This window comes from Macrobrachium rosenbergii, chromosome 4 (genome assembly GCF_040412425.1).
Source record: "Macrobrachium rosenbergii isolate ZJJX-2024 chromosome 4, ASM4041242v1, whole genome shotgun sequence".
NCBI lineage: Eukaryota > Metazoa > Arthropoda > Malacostraca > Decapoda > Palaemonidae > Macrobrachium > Macrobrachium rosenbergii.
This window is the reverse complement of record NC_089744.1, coordinates 33,795,166-33,810,416: the sequence shown is the minus strand read 5'-3', so window position 1 is coordinate 33,810,416 and position 15,251 is coordinate 33,795,166. Positions and strand designations below refer to the sequence as shown.

General features: G+C 41.8%; 1 protein-coding gene across 1 annotated transcript in view; it reads right to left on the bottom strand.

The window, feature by feature from the left end:
* Positions 1–15,251, bottom strand: part of LOC136832563 (DDB1- and CUL4-associated factor 13) — a 59,072-nt gene that overhangs the window by 25,209 nt on the left and 18,612 nt on the right. Inside the window, exons 5-6 of the mRNA XM_067093582.1 lie at positions 7,366–7,510; positions 1,855–2,017 (exon numbers count right to left, since the gene is read on the bottom strand). Of these exons, the coding sequence (XP_066949683.1) occupies positions 1,855–2,017; positions 7,366–7,510 (308 nt within the window). The remainder of the gene's footprint in view (positions 1–1,854; positions 2,018–7,365; positions 7,511–15,251) is intronic.

Genomic DNA, 15,251 nt, shown 5'->3' with positions numbered 1-15,251 from the left:
ACATGACTGGCTTTTCCAAACATTACATCAAATCTCTTTCATTCCCAGCCACATCATACCTTTTTCATGATACATAGTATTTATAAATGTTATCATACATAAGCCAATAAAACACCTTGAGGCAGTGTTGGAGGCATCATACTTTCACCACCTCAAGCTACATCCATAATCATCAGCAGATATTCATCTTCTCATTTACAAGATTTTAGATATTAATGATACTGATGACTTAGAAGATTCTTTGTGTCTGGAGGATTGGGAAACTGTTATAGCTAATTTGGTAAGAAGAAAGCCACCAAAGGAGTGAAATGATGTTGGTGATGATGATGACTGACAGCATCATAGAGATGTGGGAAATGGATAGGAATGGTTATGATCCTTTGTTAAACAAATTCCACAACATCACAAATTTCTATGTAGCAGAAGTTATTATTGTAAGAATAAGGACGACAGTTTAAACGAGAAAGATTGAGTATTCGTACCATTTTATAGAATAGTTGTGTTTCAAAAAAATTACTTTTGTGTGAAAAAACCAAGCCACAATTTCTGTGTTAAGTATATAATGATTATAATTTTTTTTATGAAAGCTGAAAATGTAAGTGCCATTCATAGCCAAAGTAAATGTGCATGAGAAAATGAACATTATTTTTTTTTCAAGTTGAATATATAAGTTCTATTCCTAACCACAGTAAGGATAAACCATAAGTTATGAAAAACTGATACGAGTACAGTTGACCCCTGGTATTCGCAGGGAATGTGTACCACTAACCCCGCAAATAGCTCAAATCTGCAAATACTTAAAACCCCTCTAAAAATGCTTATAACTGCCTATTTTGAGAGTTCAAAACACCAAAATACCCTCTACAAATGTTTATACCTGAATAATTCAAGTTTAATTACAAAAAGTGAATTTAGTCACGAAAATTATATGAAAATACAGTTATTTGTGAATATTTCTTTATGAGAAATACCGCGAATAAGTGAATTTTCTGCGAATAATGTGTACATATGTTCCACAGAGAAATCTGCGAATAGGCGAATCCGGAACTGTGAATAGGCAGGGGTCCACTGTATTACTAAATACAGAAAGAAAACAGATACTAATATTTTGTGAGAATGATACACAATGAAAAGGATATTACTACAGCATTTATGCCATTTATAACTACTCCATTGTCAAATTCTGTTTTTCTGAAGACTTCAGTGTTCCCCGGTGTAGAGCCAACAATTATAGAGAGACAAATACTGTATATGGATCCTTCACTAGGCAAGTACGACAGTACAGTATTTGTAGGGTAAAGAAATATAGAAGTGAATTACAAGATAAATACTACAGAGGAAAAAGATGCTTCCTTATGCAACTCCAAAAAAATTACATTAGTTACAAATATGTAATGTTTCTAATATATTCACTAGTCTAGATGAAACTATGTAAGTATACACAGATAGCATGTACTAAAAGTACAGGGTTAAATTGTGGAACAAGAGGAGAGTAAACAGTAATTATAAAGCAATTATAATAAGAGAAGAACATTAATAATGGAATATTATAATGACAAAAGCCTTAAAAAATATATTAACAGTAGTAACAGAATAATATTAGATGCTTCTTGCTATGAATAACATAATGAACAAGTATAACAAAGAATTAAAACACATTAACATAAGCCATATTCTTGTTATTTTATGAAATATTTACTATTCTATTCCACAAAGATGATGTGAAATGTAAACTTCTAATTAAGATCTTCCTTTTCATGGAAAAACAAAATCAATTTTCTCAACATTTCAAAACCTGGAAACAACAAATTTAATTACAAGAAAACACTCCCAAGAAATTCACAATTACCTTACCTCATCAACTCTGAAAATTCTGACAGATTTATCGTAGCTTCCACTGCAGAATTCTCGACCAGTGGGTGAATAATCCAAGTCTATTACAGCTGAAGTGTGTCCTTCATGAACACTAACTATTCTGTTAGGTTTGTCCATATTTCTTATGTCGAAGCTGTAGCAGCTGCAAAGGTAAACAAACTATGTTAAATATTATTACTACAGAAAAACAAAGTATACAAACATTTTGAATATTGTAAACAGATGAAATATTCCTCACTGCAACCTATGAAAATCATGTGAAATCACTATAATATAGTAAACCATAACATAATTACACTAATACAGTAAACCCAAGGTGGGGTGCTGGTACATCCAAATATGGATATGGGAATACAGTACTGAACAGCCTAGTTGGGCTCCATTCTCTCTCTCTCTCTCTCTCTCTCTCTCTCTCTCTCTCTCTCTCTCTCTCTCTCTCTCTCTCTCTCTCTCTCTCTCTCTCTCTCTCTCTCTCTCTCTGGGAAATCTATCATTGCATACATAATACCAATTATATATGATACCAATATATAAATTTGAAGAAATGAGTTGAGAAAATTTGATTGTACAGTATCAGTTTATCCTAAGCTAAAAGAAAGTTTCCTTGAAAAAAAAAAAAATAGGTGATTTTATGGTTGGAAATGAGAAAATTTAGAAGACTATAAAATTTTCATATTATAATTTAATAACTTTTTCATGTTTAACACCTTTAAAAAAAAAAAGAAAGCTCTTTAACCCTTTGATGTTTAGAGGAGCCAAAATCTGTGCCAGAACACTTGCTCTTCACTAACTGAGCAAAAATTTTTGTCAATAATTTTCCCCAAGTGCTCTGTGTAATATCAAACTTCATGCTATGTTAATAGATTTGGTTTCCTTTTAAAGCTAGAGAGTTGTTTAAAAATGCCTCCCAAAAAATCAGTATCACAAGTAAAAGTTAGTCATAACAAAAACCTTTTGAAAAAATTCACGAAAATAGCAGAAAACAGATTTTCAATTTCTATTTACACAAATAAAATATGATAAATTGCCTTCCAATGATATGAAATTCATTACTATTTGAGCCATGTTTGATACAAAAAAGCACATTAAAAAATGTAAAATATATTTGTGTCATAAGTTCATAGAGCAGAATAATGTTTTATGTCAGTTTTTAAAAATTTTTCATAAATCAGGCTATATACTTGTCTCCTTGACAACAAGCAAGGGGAGTGATCACACCTAAGAGCAGAAGCTCTTAGACAGGTTACTCAATTGTGAAGTCTACCTGCATCTTGACCTGTTCAATCCACACTGGGTCTGACTGCTGCCTTGCAAAAAATTACAAATTTAAATTAATTTGTATTTTTCATAGCTAACAAACCTGCAGTCTTAACATTACAATAAATCTTCTGGCGCCAGTTAGAAACCTGTTATGCAAGGAATTGGTGGCATCTGGCATCTGTCACGGAGGTGAGATGGGAAGCAGGCAGCAACCTTATTTCAACCCTGTGACGTCTCAGTTTTCTTCCAGCCCATGGTTAACTAAATGAGGGGTGGCTAGGGGTGGGCAGTAAATGAAGGGTGGCTAGAGAAGGACAGTATATGTTGGGACCGCAGGTTTGTTAGCTAAGAAAAATACATATTAATTTAAATTTGTCATTTGTTCACATGTGGAACAAACCTGGGTCTTAACATTCGGATAGACTCGCTCTTGGTGGGAGGTAAGAGAATCCTGAACTAACTGGAGGTTTGGCACACCCAGTCATACTTAATGAAAAAGAGAATTCAAAGGAAGGAGACCTAAGCCTCTGATCTGTAAGATATACAGGTATCCAACAGTCTGACTACTGGGCTAAGTCCAAAGCAGAAATTTATTGCATTAGAGGAAGTTAAAGAGCTCTATCTGATCAGATAACAAACTAAGGTAGTCACCTATATGTGTTTGTTAGCATTCCTCTCTCTCCTTGCTAGAAAGAGGAAGGGTTTGCTACTGCAAGGTATATTTGTGTAGAATAAAAGCAATCTAACAGTAAAGCTACTTCACTCACCTGTATCTGGGCCGTTCCAGCGTATGATGGAACCATCTTCTTACCGTCTGTAGGTAGAGAAGGAAAAAGGGGGAAGGAAAAGAGACCAGTCATCTCAATCATCCTCACTTTCATATCATCATCTTAGGCAAGATACAAAACTGTCCCGCTAGGGGCACTGGATGAGCTACACAACTTATTGAGTATCCACCACCGGACTCAAGGAAAAAGTGTCCAAGGACCTGTGGGCAATGTCCCTCAGGTAGAAGGAAGTGAATGTGGTTTGGCAGAGTCAAAAACCAGCATTCAAAATTCTATAAACAAATGAAGTTCTTCTTGAATGCCAAGGAGAAGCTTAGTCCTCTAATGTCATGTGCTCTTGCATGCACAGTATTGGCAGTAGAAACTGATGAGGAGTAGGTATGCCTAATCACTTCACAAAGCCAAAACAAAATGGTATTCTTGGACACTTCTTTCTTGATCCAGCCTGTGCTAACAAAAAGTCTTCAGCATCCCGGTCAGAGCTGTCAAGTCCTTTTTAGATAGCAATGCAGTGCTCTGACGGGGCAAAAGAGCATCTGGATCGTTGTTAACAAAATCCCCAAGGGAAGGGATGGAAAAGGAGGTAAAACTGCCATCATGAACTGAGGGGTTTTGGGACAAATTTGAATGCTACTGACTTCCAACCCCTGGTATGTTTAACATCAAAAGTCAGACCATGGAGTTCGCCCACTCTCTTCAACGAAGCCAAGGCTAGAAGGAAAACCGTCTTGAGGGTCAAGTTCCTGTCCGATGACCGATACAGTGGTTTGTACGGGGCTCGAGTGAGACTACTTAGCACCAGAGTCAGATCCCAGGTAGGAGGTTTTAGTTCTCTAGGAGAACAAGACTGTTCAAAACTTTGAGCAGCATGGAGATTTCCCAAGGCAGCCCTGTAGCCCTTAATAGCAGATGCAGAAAGGTGTTTTTCTGTTCTGAGGAACATCAGAAAATCAGCTATCCGCTGAACAGAGGTTCTGAGTGGAGTGAAACCACGTCGACGACACCAATCACAGTAGACGGCCTATTTCCCCTGATACACGGTTGAAGAAGATCTTCTGAGGTAACCAGACATCTGTGTCGCTGATCTGCAAGAAAAGCCTTTCGCTTGAAGGAGATACTGGATAGTCTCCAACCGTGAAGAGATAGGGATGTTACCAATTGATGGTATCGTTCTACATGAGGTTGACAGAGAAGATTGTGCCAAGGGAGTATTTCTCTCGGGACCACTGAGAGCAGAGTTAGAAGATCTGCTTGAGGCGATAAAGGAGCTACAAGAGTCATCCTGAGATTCTGGAAAACCATCACTCTGTTCAGGACATGATGGATCAGTGAAAAGGGGGAAAGGTGAGACGTCCAGGTTGTCCCAAGGATGTTGAAGGGTATCCTCTGCCACGGTGAAGAAATCTGGAACTACTGAACAATAGACCTCTAGCTTCCTGTTGAACCTTGTCGCAAAGACGTCTATCAGTGATCTTCCCCTGTTTGCCACCTCCTGATGCAGAGGCCACTCCATCCCTAGAAGCTGTCCTCCAACAACTTAGCTTGTCAGCCACGACATTCCTCTTGCCTGGAATGTACCTGGCCATGAAGTCCACTGGAGTGTTGACAGCCCACTGGTGTAACTGGACTGTTATCAAGTGAAGTTAGTGTGACACTAACCCCCTACCCAACCATTTGTTCACATAAGCTACCACTGTAGTGTTGTCTGACATCAGAACAACGGAGTGCCCCATCACCCTTTCTTGAAACTCCATAAGTGCTAGGATGGCTGTTTTCAACTCTAGCACGTTGATGTGAAGTTTCCTGTCCTGAGGACTCCACACACCTAAGTCAAGAGATCTTCTAGATGTGCTCCCCAACCCTTTGGAAGAAGCGTCCGAGAACAGGGGCAGCTATGGAGGGGGCCGAATGAAGAGGCACTCCCACTGTCAGGTTTTCGTCATCCAACCACCACAGAAGGTTGCATCTTAACTCTGTCGACAGAGAGACCTGTAGCTGAGGAGAGTCCCTTCCTGGAGACCAAAATTCCTTCAGCCTCCACTGCAGGGAATGAAGATGAAGATGGCTGTGAGGAACCAGCTCTCTAGTGATGTCAAAAGTCCTACGATCACTTGCTATTGCCGATCCAGTTGGTTCCATTCGAATAAGAAGGAGCAAGCCACTGTCCTGAACTTCTCTACCCCCTGGTCTGATGGGAAGATTCTCGACGAGGCAGTGTCTATGATCATTCCAAGGTAAAGGATTCTTTGACTGGGTTGAGGATTGGACTTGTCCAAATTTACCACGTTGCCTAAGCCACGACAAAATTGGAGAAGATGGTCCCTGTCCCGAATTATCTTTTCCTGGGAACTCACCAAGACCAGCCATTCATTGAGATATCTTAGGAGGCGAATTCCGAGCATGAGCCTATGTCGACACTAAGGTGAAAACTCTTGTGAACACCTGGGGAGCTGTTGTCAGACCGAAGCAAAGGACTTTGAACTGGAACACCAGTTCTCCATGACTAACGCGAAGGAACTTCCGGGAGGAGGGATGAATCGGGACTTGGGATCTGGAAGTAAGCATCCTTTAAATCTATGGTTAGCATGCAGTCGTTGTCTCTGACAGCTGCTAAGACTGTTCGAGGAGTCTCCATCTTGAACCTTGTCTTTCAGATAAAGAGGTTCAATGTTGATAGGTCTATCACCAGCCTACAATCACGAGGAGTCCCAGAATGGGGCTTCTTGTTGGGGGGGTGAGAGACAGACTTCTTCTTCTTTGGCCGACAAGCCTCAGAAGAGGATGGGGAGGAGGTAGCAGACGACAAAGACAATGACGACAACACCTTATGGGACCTCTTCCTTGACGTCTTCTTTGTCATCTTCTTCAGGATGGCGGTCAAGTCCCCCCCAAGAGCAGCTGGGGCAGCCAGAGAAATAGGAGTCACCTTGGCAGCAGGATCATCGGTAACCGGGGTGGCGACGGGAGTAAGGATTACTGCCTGTACTCAATGCTGCACAGGTATCCCCACACTCAAGACAATTGCCACAACAGGCTCAATAGCACTGAGTTCCTTAGCATGAAGTCAATGAAGGAACAGCTTTGAAAAATGGGTTGCTCTGAATATTGAAGGACAGAAATGTCTGTCAGTACTTCAACAAAGCCACTAACAAAGCAATGGAAGGAGATAGCAAACTATGAACATGTTGCATATCAAAAGCTGAGTAATCCCTTTCAATAAAGCTAGTAAACACATTTTGCCTTCCTCCGTTGCCACAAAACTTCCCAACTTTAAAGGATCCCAACTAGCATGCTCCTACCTTCGATGCAGAACAAAACTGGTTACATTAACACACACCAAGGACACATAACAGCCAATCTTACCTAAAAAGGCAAAGGTTTGTATTCCATGCAGGAATAACAAGAAATTACAATGAAAGGAAATAGTTTCACAATAACTTACTTGTAATCTTCACTAGCAGCTGTGAGGATGAATGCTTCCATGGGGTTCCAGGCTAAAGCATTTATACGCAATGTCATCTTTAGTTTCTTGACTTCCTTTGCTCTTACATCATATAAGACAAGGTTGTTGGCATGATCACTTGATGCTGTTGAAAAAAAACTAAATTACTAATATACACAACAATATGACAAGGCTAAATGAGTTCTAATCATGATTTTCAAATAAGAAAGGAATATTCCCTTTGACACTGCAAAATACCTTTATTTCATTCAACAAATGGATGAGGAAAAATGTAAATGTATACTACATCCAATTAGGGGAGAGACCCAGGCCACTGATTTGAGTCAGAGTGCTAACATCATATGGAAGGAATACAGAATTTAGACCAAAGTAATGAAAGGGGTTGCAGCTAGGGGCTGAAGGGATGCTGCAAAGAAACTTAAGCAATACCTACAGTGTACTGTGAGAGGTGCACTGATGGCACTAACCCCCTACAGGGGCTAATGCCATACATATTTAGTATCAGATATTCACCTTTATTACAAGGTATTGCAATACGTATCATTATTTAGTATCAGATATTTATCTTTATTACTAAATAAATCAAGAACTGGGTAGTGTTGGGTATACATATTCTCTTGCTAAAATTTATTTCATTTTTAAATCATCATTATTTTCTGTTCAAATTTTAATCAAACATGGGGTATGTTTTGACAAACACTACCAATTTTCCATTCAACTTAAGGCAAGTCATTTATGAGACAAATAAACTCAGGATTAATCTCTTACGATACCATTATAAAGGGCCGCTGCTTGTTTCCCTCTTGACAAATTAAGACCTTTTCGATGAATGTTCTTTATGAAATAATACTAAATTTCTCCATTTGAAAGAAAATCCCTACATTTGAAAAGATTTAACCGTAGTTATGGAAAACACAAAATTTATTGATGCAAAGAATCATTTCATAAAGTTTTCAAAAAATGAAGTTTTCATAATAAAACTAATATTGTAATACTTACCTGAACATCTGAATTAGCCCTGGTCACCTACCAGCCCGAACTACATCCCCATAGCTTTTACCCACTAAGTGGGTAACTAACTGTCAGCATTACCAACGCTTACAGGAAAATCTTGTCAAATGAGTTACCTGGAGTACCGTTGGCAACACTGCTGCAAGTCCCAGCTGAGTGAGGCTGCAAGTCCCAGCTGAGTGAGGCCAAGATTGCCAATTGCATTACTCACTATTCAAATTGAAGTGGGGAGGAAGGTGAAAATCATTCAGGTGTTCAGGTAAGTATTACAACATTAGTTTTATTATGAAAACTTCATATTGCAATACACTCCCTGAACATCTGAATTAGCCCGATTAACAAAATTTTAAGGTGGGGGGATCAATCTAATTCAGCCCAACCTGCCAACAGGGAAAGCAGGTAACTCATTATTCGCCTACTCTGTATAAACGAATGTATCCTCACCTGGTTATCCCACACGGCAGGTGAGAATGCCTGTAGAGAGAGTATCCCCGACATCAGTCTCATGTCTAGGTACTGTTTGAGTCGAGCTACCTCTCATATGGTACTCAAACCTCCTCATGGATAGAGAGTAGCAAAAATAAAAAAAACCAACCTACCATGTGGCTAATCACAGCCTCCCATAAGTAGCGGAGAACAACGAACCTCCCATGTGGCTAATCAAAGCATTCTCATGTATGGAGGGGTACGATGAACCTCCCATGTGGCTAATCAAAGCACTCTCATGTACAGAGAGGTACGAGGAACCTCCCATGTGGCTATTGTAGCCTCTCATGCATGGAGGAGAAGTTGAGTGTGCAGGATCTTCGAGTTCTTCACTGCCCATTGCAGCTGATGTCTATGCAGAAGAGGTTGAAGAAACCAAACCTGTCCACTGGATCTGCCTAACTTCACAGTACTAATGCTAAACTTAATATTCTCAATATGAATCCCGACCCACAGAGAATCCAAAGTTCCTTAGACTACATTCATTACCTAAAGTTCCCCCCACCCTTGACATTACTACGTAATTATAAGATCGAGCTGGTCGCCACAAAGGGACCCAGCGAGTAACTCTTCTCTGAAGAAAACTGAATGTCTCTGAGGTAGAAAGTCGTGAAAACCGACACCGACTTACAAGTGGCCTCCTCTAAGAACCTCCACTAAGAGAGTACCCCCTCAGCTAAATGTACGCACCCTCGATAATAGAGTTAGCCGCTACACATGGACTATGAGAATAACTCTCACGTAAGGAGGAGAACGATGAATCTCGAAAGTGGCTATTCAGAGCATACCCAGTATGGAGGGAATGAGGTAGTGTGCCGAGCCGTTGACCCTCCGCCCTGCAGGTTGCGGCTAAGGCCGACGACCGATGAGTGAAGTAGTATCTCAGCGCCGACGAAAGAGCCTAGGCTAGCCTACGAGAGCACCTCTTTGGACTCTTGTACGGAAACTATCAAAGACTAGGATACTTAAAACGTACTCAACTTAAGTTCATGTGATTATACTATCACTGTTGCTTAAGATTCTAAAGCCTAAGAGGGATTCCTCTATCTGGTTAACCTAATAACCACCGCACTACGTGAATACCACCTTAGCTAAATGAGCGCAACCTAGATAATAGACTTCGCCGTTACACATGGACTAAGAGAATAACCTTCTGAGCCTTCGCACTACGAGAATACCACCTCAGCTAAATGAACGCACCATAGATAGGAGAGTTTGCCGCTATACGTGCTGCGGCGAACTGAATGTCTCTTAAGTAAAGGAAGAAAACACAGACGGACTCACAAGTAAACAGCCTCTAGAATAGAAGACACCGAACAAATCCTTAGAAAGGGAGATAAAGTGGACATACTCCAAATACTGTGTGGTAATGAAAAATAAACTGTTAAATGCTAAATATAATGTAAAGTCAAAATTAAATTGTATTCAAGGGCATAAAGCTTGCACCTCATGAGAATCGTGTAGTGTGCCTGCAACTGTGTTTGTGGAGTGAGCGCTTATGAACCAGGAACCAGGAACCCTCTCTCTGAAGTAACTAATCGCATTCTTTGACAGCGGACAGGAAGGATTCCGCAGAGAGACAAGAAGTGTACACAGAAGTAGACGGAGTTTCTCATCCTTTGATAAATGGACTTTAATATTCGCACCGGACATAAAGACATCCCCACTTGATCGCCGGAACCGAACACTTACAGATACAGAACCTTAAACGAACGAAGCCAAGTTTTAGCCTCCAACTCTGTCTTCGCCACGAATTCCGGAAGAAGAGAAATACATATCATTTCCTGCCTAGGAAGCCAGCCTAGAAAACTTCCTCAAGCTCGCCCACCTTTCTATCTGCTGCTAAGGCCGAAAGAAAGAAAACACCTAATCAGTTGTCTTAACGTTAAAACTTCCAACAACTCTTACGAAGGAGCCTGAGTCGGCAAGACTGGATGTTAAACTTAAAGGAACATAATAAATCAGATCTTACTACTAGCAATTTTCGGGAAGATGGAAAAATGTACTGCTAAGTGTTGAGCGGTAGCTAGCAGTAGCCGAAAACAGAAGAATCTTGACTTTCCGAAGTAATAAGAGAAAATCAGCTATTTTGGTTATGGCAGACCTAAAGATGGAATGACCTTCCTTGCGACACTGACTTCCACACGTCCAGCTGACATGGTAAAGCTCACGGGTTGACTTTCTCAAGCTGAAAGAAACACTGTCTAGACATAGCTAGTGTGTCCGGTCTGTCTAGCTGTTTGCTCAGCAGTCGCCTGCAACTAGGTTCACCACGCAAGAGTTTGGATGATAATGGTGAAACTTCGGTTGTCTAGAAGATCTTCTGCATGAGAGGGAACATCAGAACTTCCATAAGGAACATTAGGAGTTCCGGAAACCAAGGGCGTAGGGCCATGAAGGAGCTAGTGTCATAGACGTCTTGACACTCCCGCAATTCCTGATTACCTGATGAATGAGACTGAATGGCAGAAATCATACACCTCTAAAGTTCTAATGATCTTGTTCCCCCGAGTTCTCAGATACAACACGGCAGTTACGATGTCGCAAAGCAGACCCACTACTCTGTTGCGCACTAGGACTGAAAAACACCTGAGGGGTTCCTTGCAGCCCTGAGTTTCCGAAGATTATGACTCCTCTCATTCCCGATCCCTCAGAGGCCTGAAGCCTGGGTTCCTCCAAGGTTGCTCTCCAACCTTGATATGAGGCATCTGAGTACAGATGAACATCGGGAAGAGGGGAGACTAAAGACCTTCCGGATGACAGATGCACTTCTTCTGACTATCACAGAAGACCCGACAAGCGAGAATTGTTCCAGATTATACCTGCATTCTCGATGTGGAAGTCCCAGCGATTCCTGAGACATACCTGAAGAGAAAAGCATGCGGAGACAACAAGACCAGAGAGAGAGAGAGAGAGAGAGAGAGAGAGAGAGAGAGAGAGAGAGAGAGAGAGAGAGAGAGAGAGAGAGAGAGAGAGAGAGAGAGAGAGAGAGAGAGAGAGAGAGAGAGAGAGAGAGAGAGAGAGAGAGAGAGAGAGAGAGAGAGAGAGAGAGAGAGAGAGAGAGACTTCAACATTTTGTACCCTCGACAATGCATAATTGCTGACACTGGAGACATAAGTTAGAAGCAACAAGTTCGTTATACTGGCCACATCCCCTGAACCCAGAGCAGCCACACTAATCATAGCCTGCTGTGACGCTACTGCTGACGATGGCTACACGAAATTGACCATGGAGGCGATATTCTCCTCCCTAAAAGATTGTTGCAGAGCGCAAAAGGTGCCCTCAACAAAACCTCTCCGAATGTCCAGATAGTGAGGCAGAAGCTTGAAAAAAAGTCCTTCCTCTTCTGCCAAAGACCACTGTACAGTCAGGCAAAATGTTAACCTGGTATGCCAGCCCCATTGACACAGAAGTGATGAGGTGTCAGGCAGTACAGGATCGGAGGGAGTACAGTATATCCATCTTGTTTGAGAAAACCCTATCAACCCGGACACATCCACATAGAGTGGGACAAGGCCTCCGACTGGCTGCAAAAGGTGTCCTCCAAGATACAAGCCTCCCTACAATCCTCCCTAGATGAAACTGAGACCAAACAATTGACGGAGGAACCCGAGAGAGAAGAGCCTCAACAGATACGTTGAGAGGAACCCTGACACACGCAGATGGGTTACCGCTACCTTGTTAAAACCCCTCCTGAATAGGAAGCAAGGTTGAATCCTGCTTACTCGACCCTATCAAAGCCACTAACCTACATCTGCCTCCCTCAATGCCTGCCTGACACGGCCCAAGCAGACCAGATTCTTTGATGATTGAGTAACTACCGGTCCTGTCGCATATAGCAACTCAAACATCACTTGATTTGGTAGTGTAGGCTCCTCCGGAACCTTGAATTGAGGGTAAGTGTGGATGAAGTCCACCATCTGCTTATACTCATTCTCATTAGTTGAAGGAGAACTAACATCCGGTACCGGTTCCTCTTCTTCATATGAACAATCCTTGTTGGACTGGTCCGCCCAAGCCGGAACAGGAAAGAGGCAGGCCGACCCCTAGCAAACGCCGAACTCGAAAACCCGATACCTGGGCCGGCCACACCTGGGTGGACAATGCTCACTCCTAAGAGCGAAGACGCCGCAACACCTGAACCACGCAAATCTGGATGTATCAAAACCGCATGAGAATGGGAATCTGGAACTGAAGACCTTGAAGACCTGGAATCAACCCCGAACCTACATGGATGCCTAGACGGAGGGACAGATAAACCTGCAGGAAAGTTGAGAAAAAAGAAGCCGAATGAAGGAAGCAGGAAGAAGCCACACTAGGAGTAGCCACCGGGGCACCTAACGCTGACGTTGGACAGATGGAGAAGGTACCAACCGTACCGAACTCAAAAGGAGTTTCGAAGGGGAAGTAACGAGGTACCGAACCCAAGGTAACAGAGGAAGGCAAATTACCAGCTATCCCGGAGAATGGAAAGGCTGAGGAAACTATCGGTGCTGGTACACTGAACACTGTCGCCAGCAAACCGCCGACTGCCGTAGCGTCCGCAAGAATCGTGGAGGATACATTATGGTTAGGAACCCGTAAACAATGAAAATAAGAGTTGCTGACACCTCCGCAAACACCTGAGAGGCAACTAGATCGGATGCCTGAGAAACTACAGGATTTGCAAAAGGTGATATAGACAACGGATCCGTTAAAAGTACCCCTTCCCTTAACCCCAAAGAGAGAGAAGGAGCTGCTGAAACTCTAATATCACAGGGTTGAACCAAGAAAAACCTTTACTCTGCTGAGTCAAAAGCCAAGAAAACAGGATGAGCAACAAAGACCCCGAAGAGCCCTCCGAAGAGCGGACCAAAAAGAAGATTGAGAAGGTCAATGGAAGAAGGCTTAGATGAAAATAGGATAAAAGGGTTAAATTCCGTAGCAGCCGAAGAGGCCGTAGATTTCAAAGAAAGAAAATAGACTGGTTCTGTTCCCCCCCCTTCTGATAATCTTGATAGACATCATTATCAAATTCAGAAAATTCTTTAACACATGATCATGAATATTGGAAAACTCGATTGCCTGAATTACCACCATCGCAAGATGAAAGAAATTTTTAACCCCTGAAGGAAAAGGAACCTTCAAAGAAGGAGTATTCAAGGAAAAACAAAAAATTCAGAACCAGATACATCAGAAACCAAATCTGAACAACCCTCCACGGATCTGGAGAACTTGTGTTGCACAGAGCATGAAGCAGGAAATAAAACCAACGGTTGATCTAAATGAGAGACCTAAACATCAGCAACCCCAACCAAACCTGAACCCAAAAAAGACTGCATGTTCAACTACTCTTCCTGAATACTTCCTAAAGTAGAATTCCTACTCGTCTGAGTGATTCCTAATTCTAAATCCATCTTAGAACTTACACTTTTGGAGGGAAAGGGGAAATCTGCTGCCAACACTGCCTGCTCCGAGCCAGGGGGGACGGCAGAGCCTACCTTCGAGGTTTGCGGTTCCCCATGACTCCCGGAACCCATTAGGGCTGGTTCTGGAACAGGCAGGGGGGCTGAACGATTAGTATCTAAAACACTAGTACTGCTATCCTTATCTCTAATTTCCGTTAATTTAGTAGACTAGACATACTCAGCTGGTAACTTGTCCTCTGACTTTTGAATAATTCTTCCATCTGATCTACCGACCACGACTCGCCGCCTATCTGACTGATACTACACTGCACCTTCCTACATAAAATACAAACAGAATGTCAATCGTGTTTGAGGGTACTCATCCTACGACTACAGGATGTGTAGGGCCAATGAGCGTCAGCATCTCCAGCAGTAGAAGGCTCTTATCGTCGAAGATGTAAATGAAGTGGAAGTTTCGGCGCTAGCAGACGGCGACGTCTTCCTGTTTGACTTATCCAATCAATAAAGCATCCATCCAGGAGAAAATGCGTTGAAAACAGTCCAAATCGTGATCTGATGTCCAAATTCTTAAATGGGGTCGGGCTAAATGACCAAAAGTTTGCCTGATGTGGGACACACCCACACAGCATGGAGAACAAAAAGCAATTGGGGATCTCGGCCTCACTCGGCCGGGACTTGCAGCAGTGTTGCCAACGGTACTTCAGGTAACTCATTTGACAAGATTTTCCTGTAAGCATTGGTAACACTGACAGTTAATTACCCACTTAGTGGGTAAAAGCTATGGGGATGTAGTTTGGGCTGGTAGGTGACCAGGGCTAATTCAAGTGTTCAGGGAATGTATTGCAACATTACATTTAAACATAGCAAACAGACAAAAGATATTTGTATACAAATGAAAGTAAATCAGTTTTAAAAATAATCAAAGGTACACCTAACTGAAATATTATAGGTCTAATAGT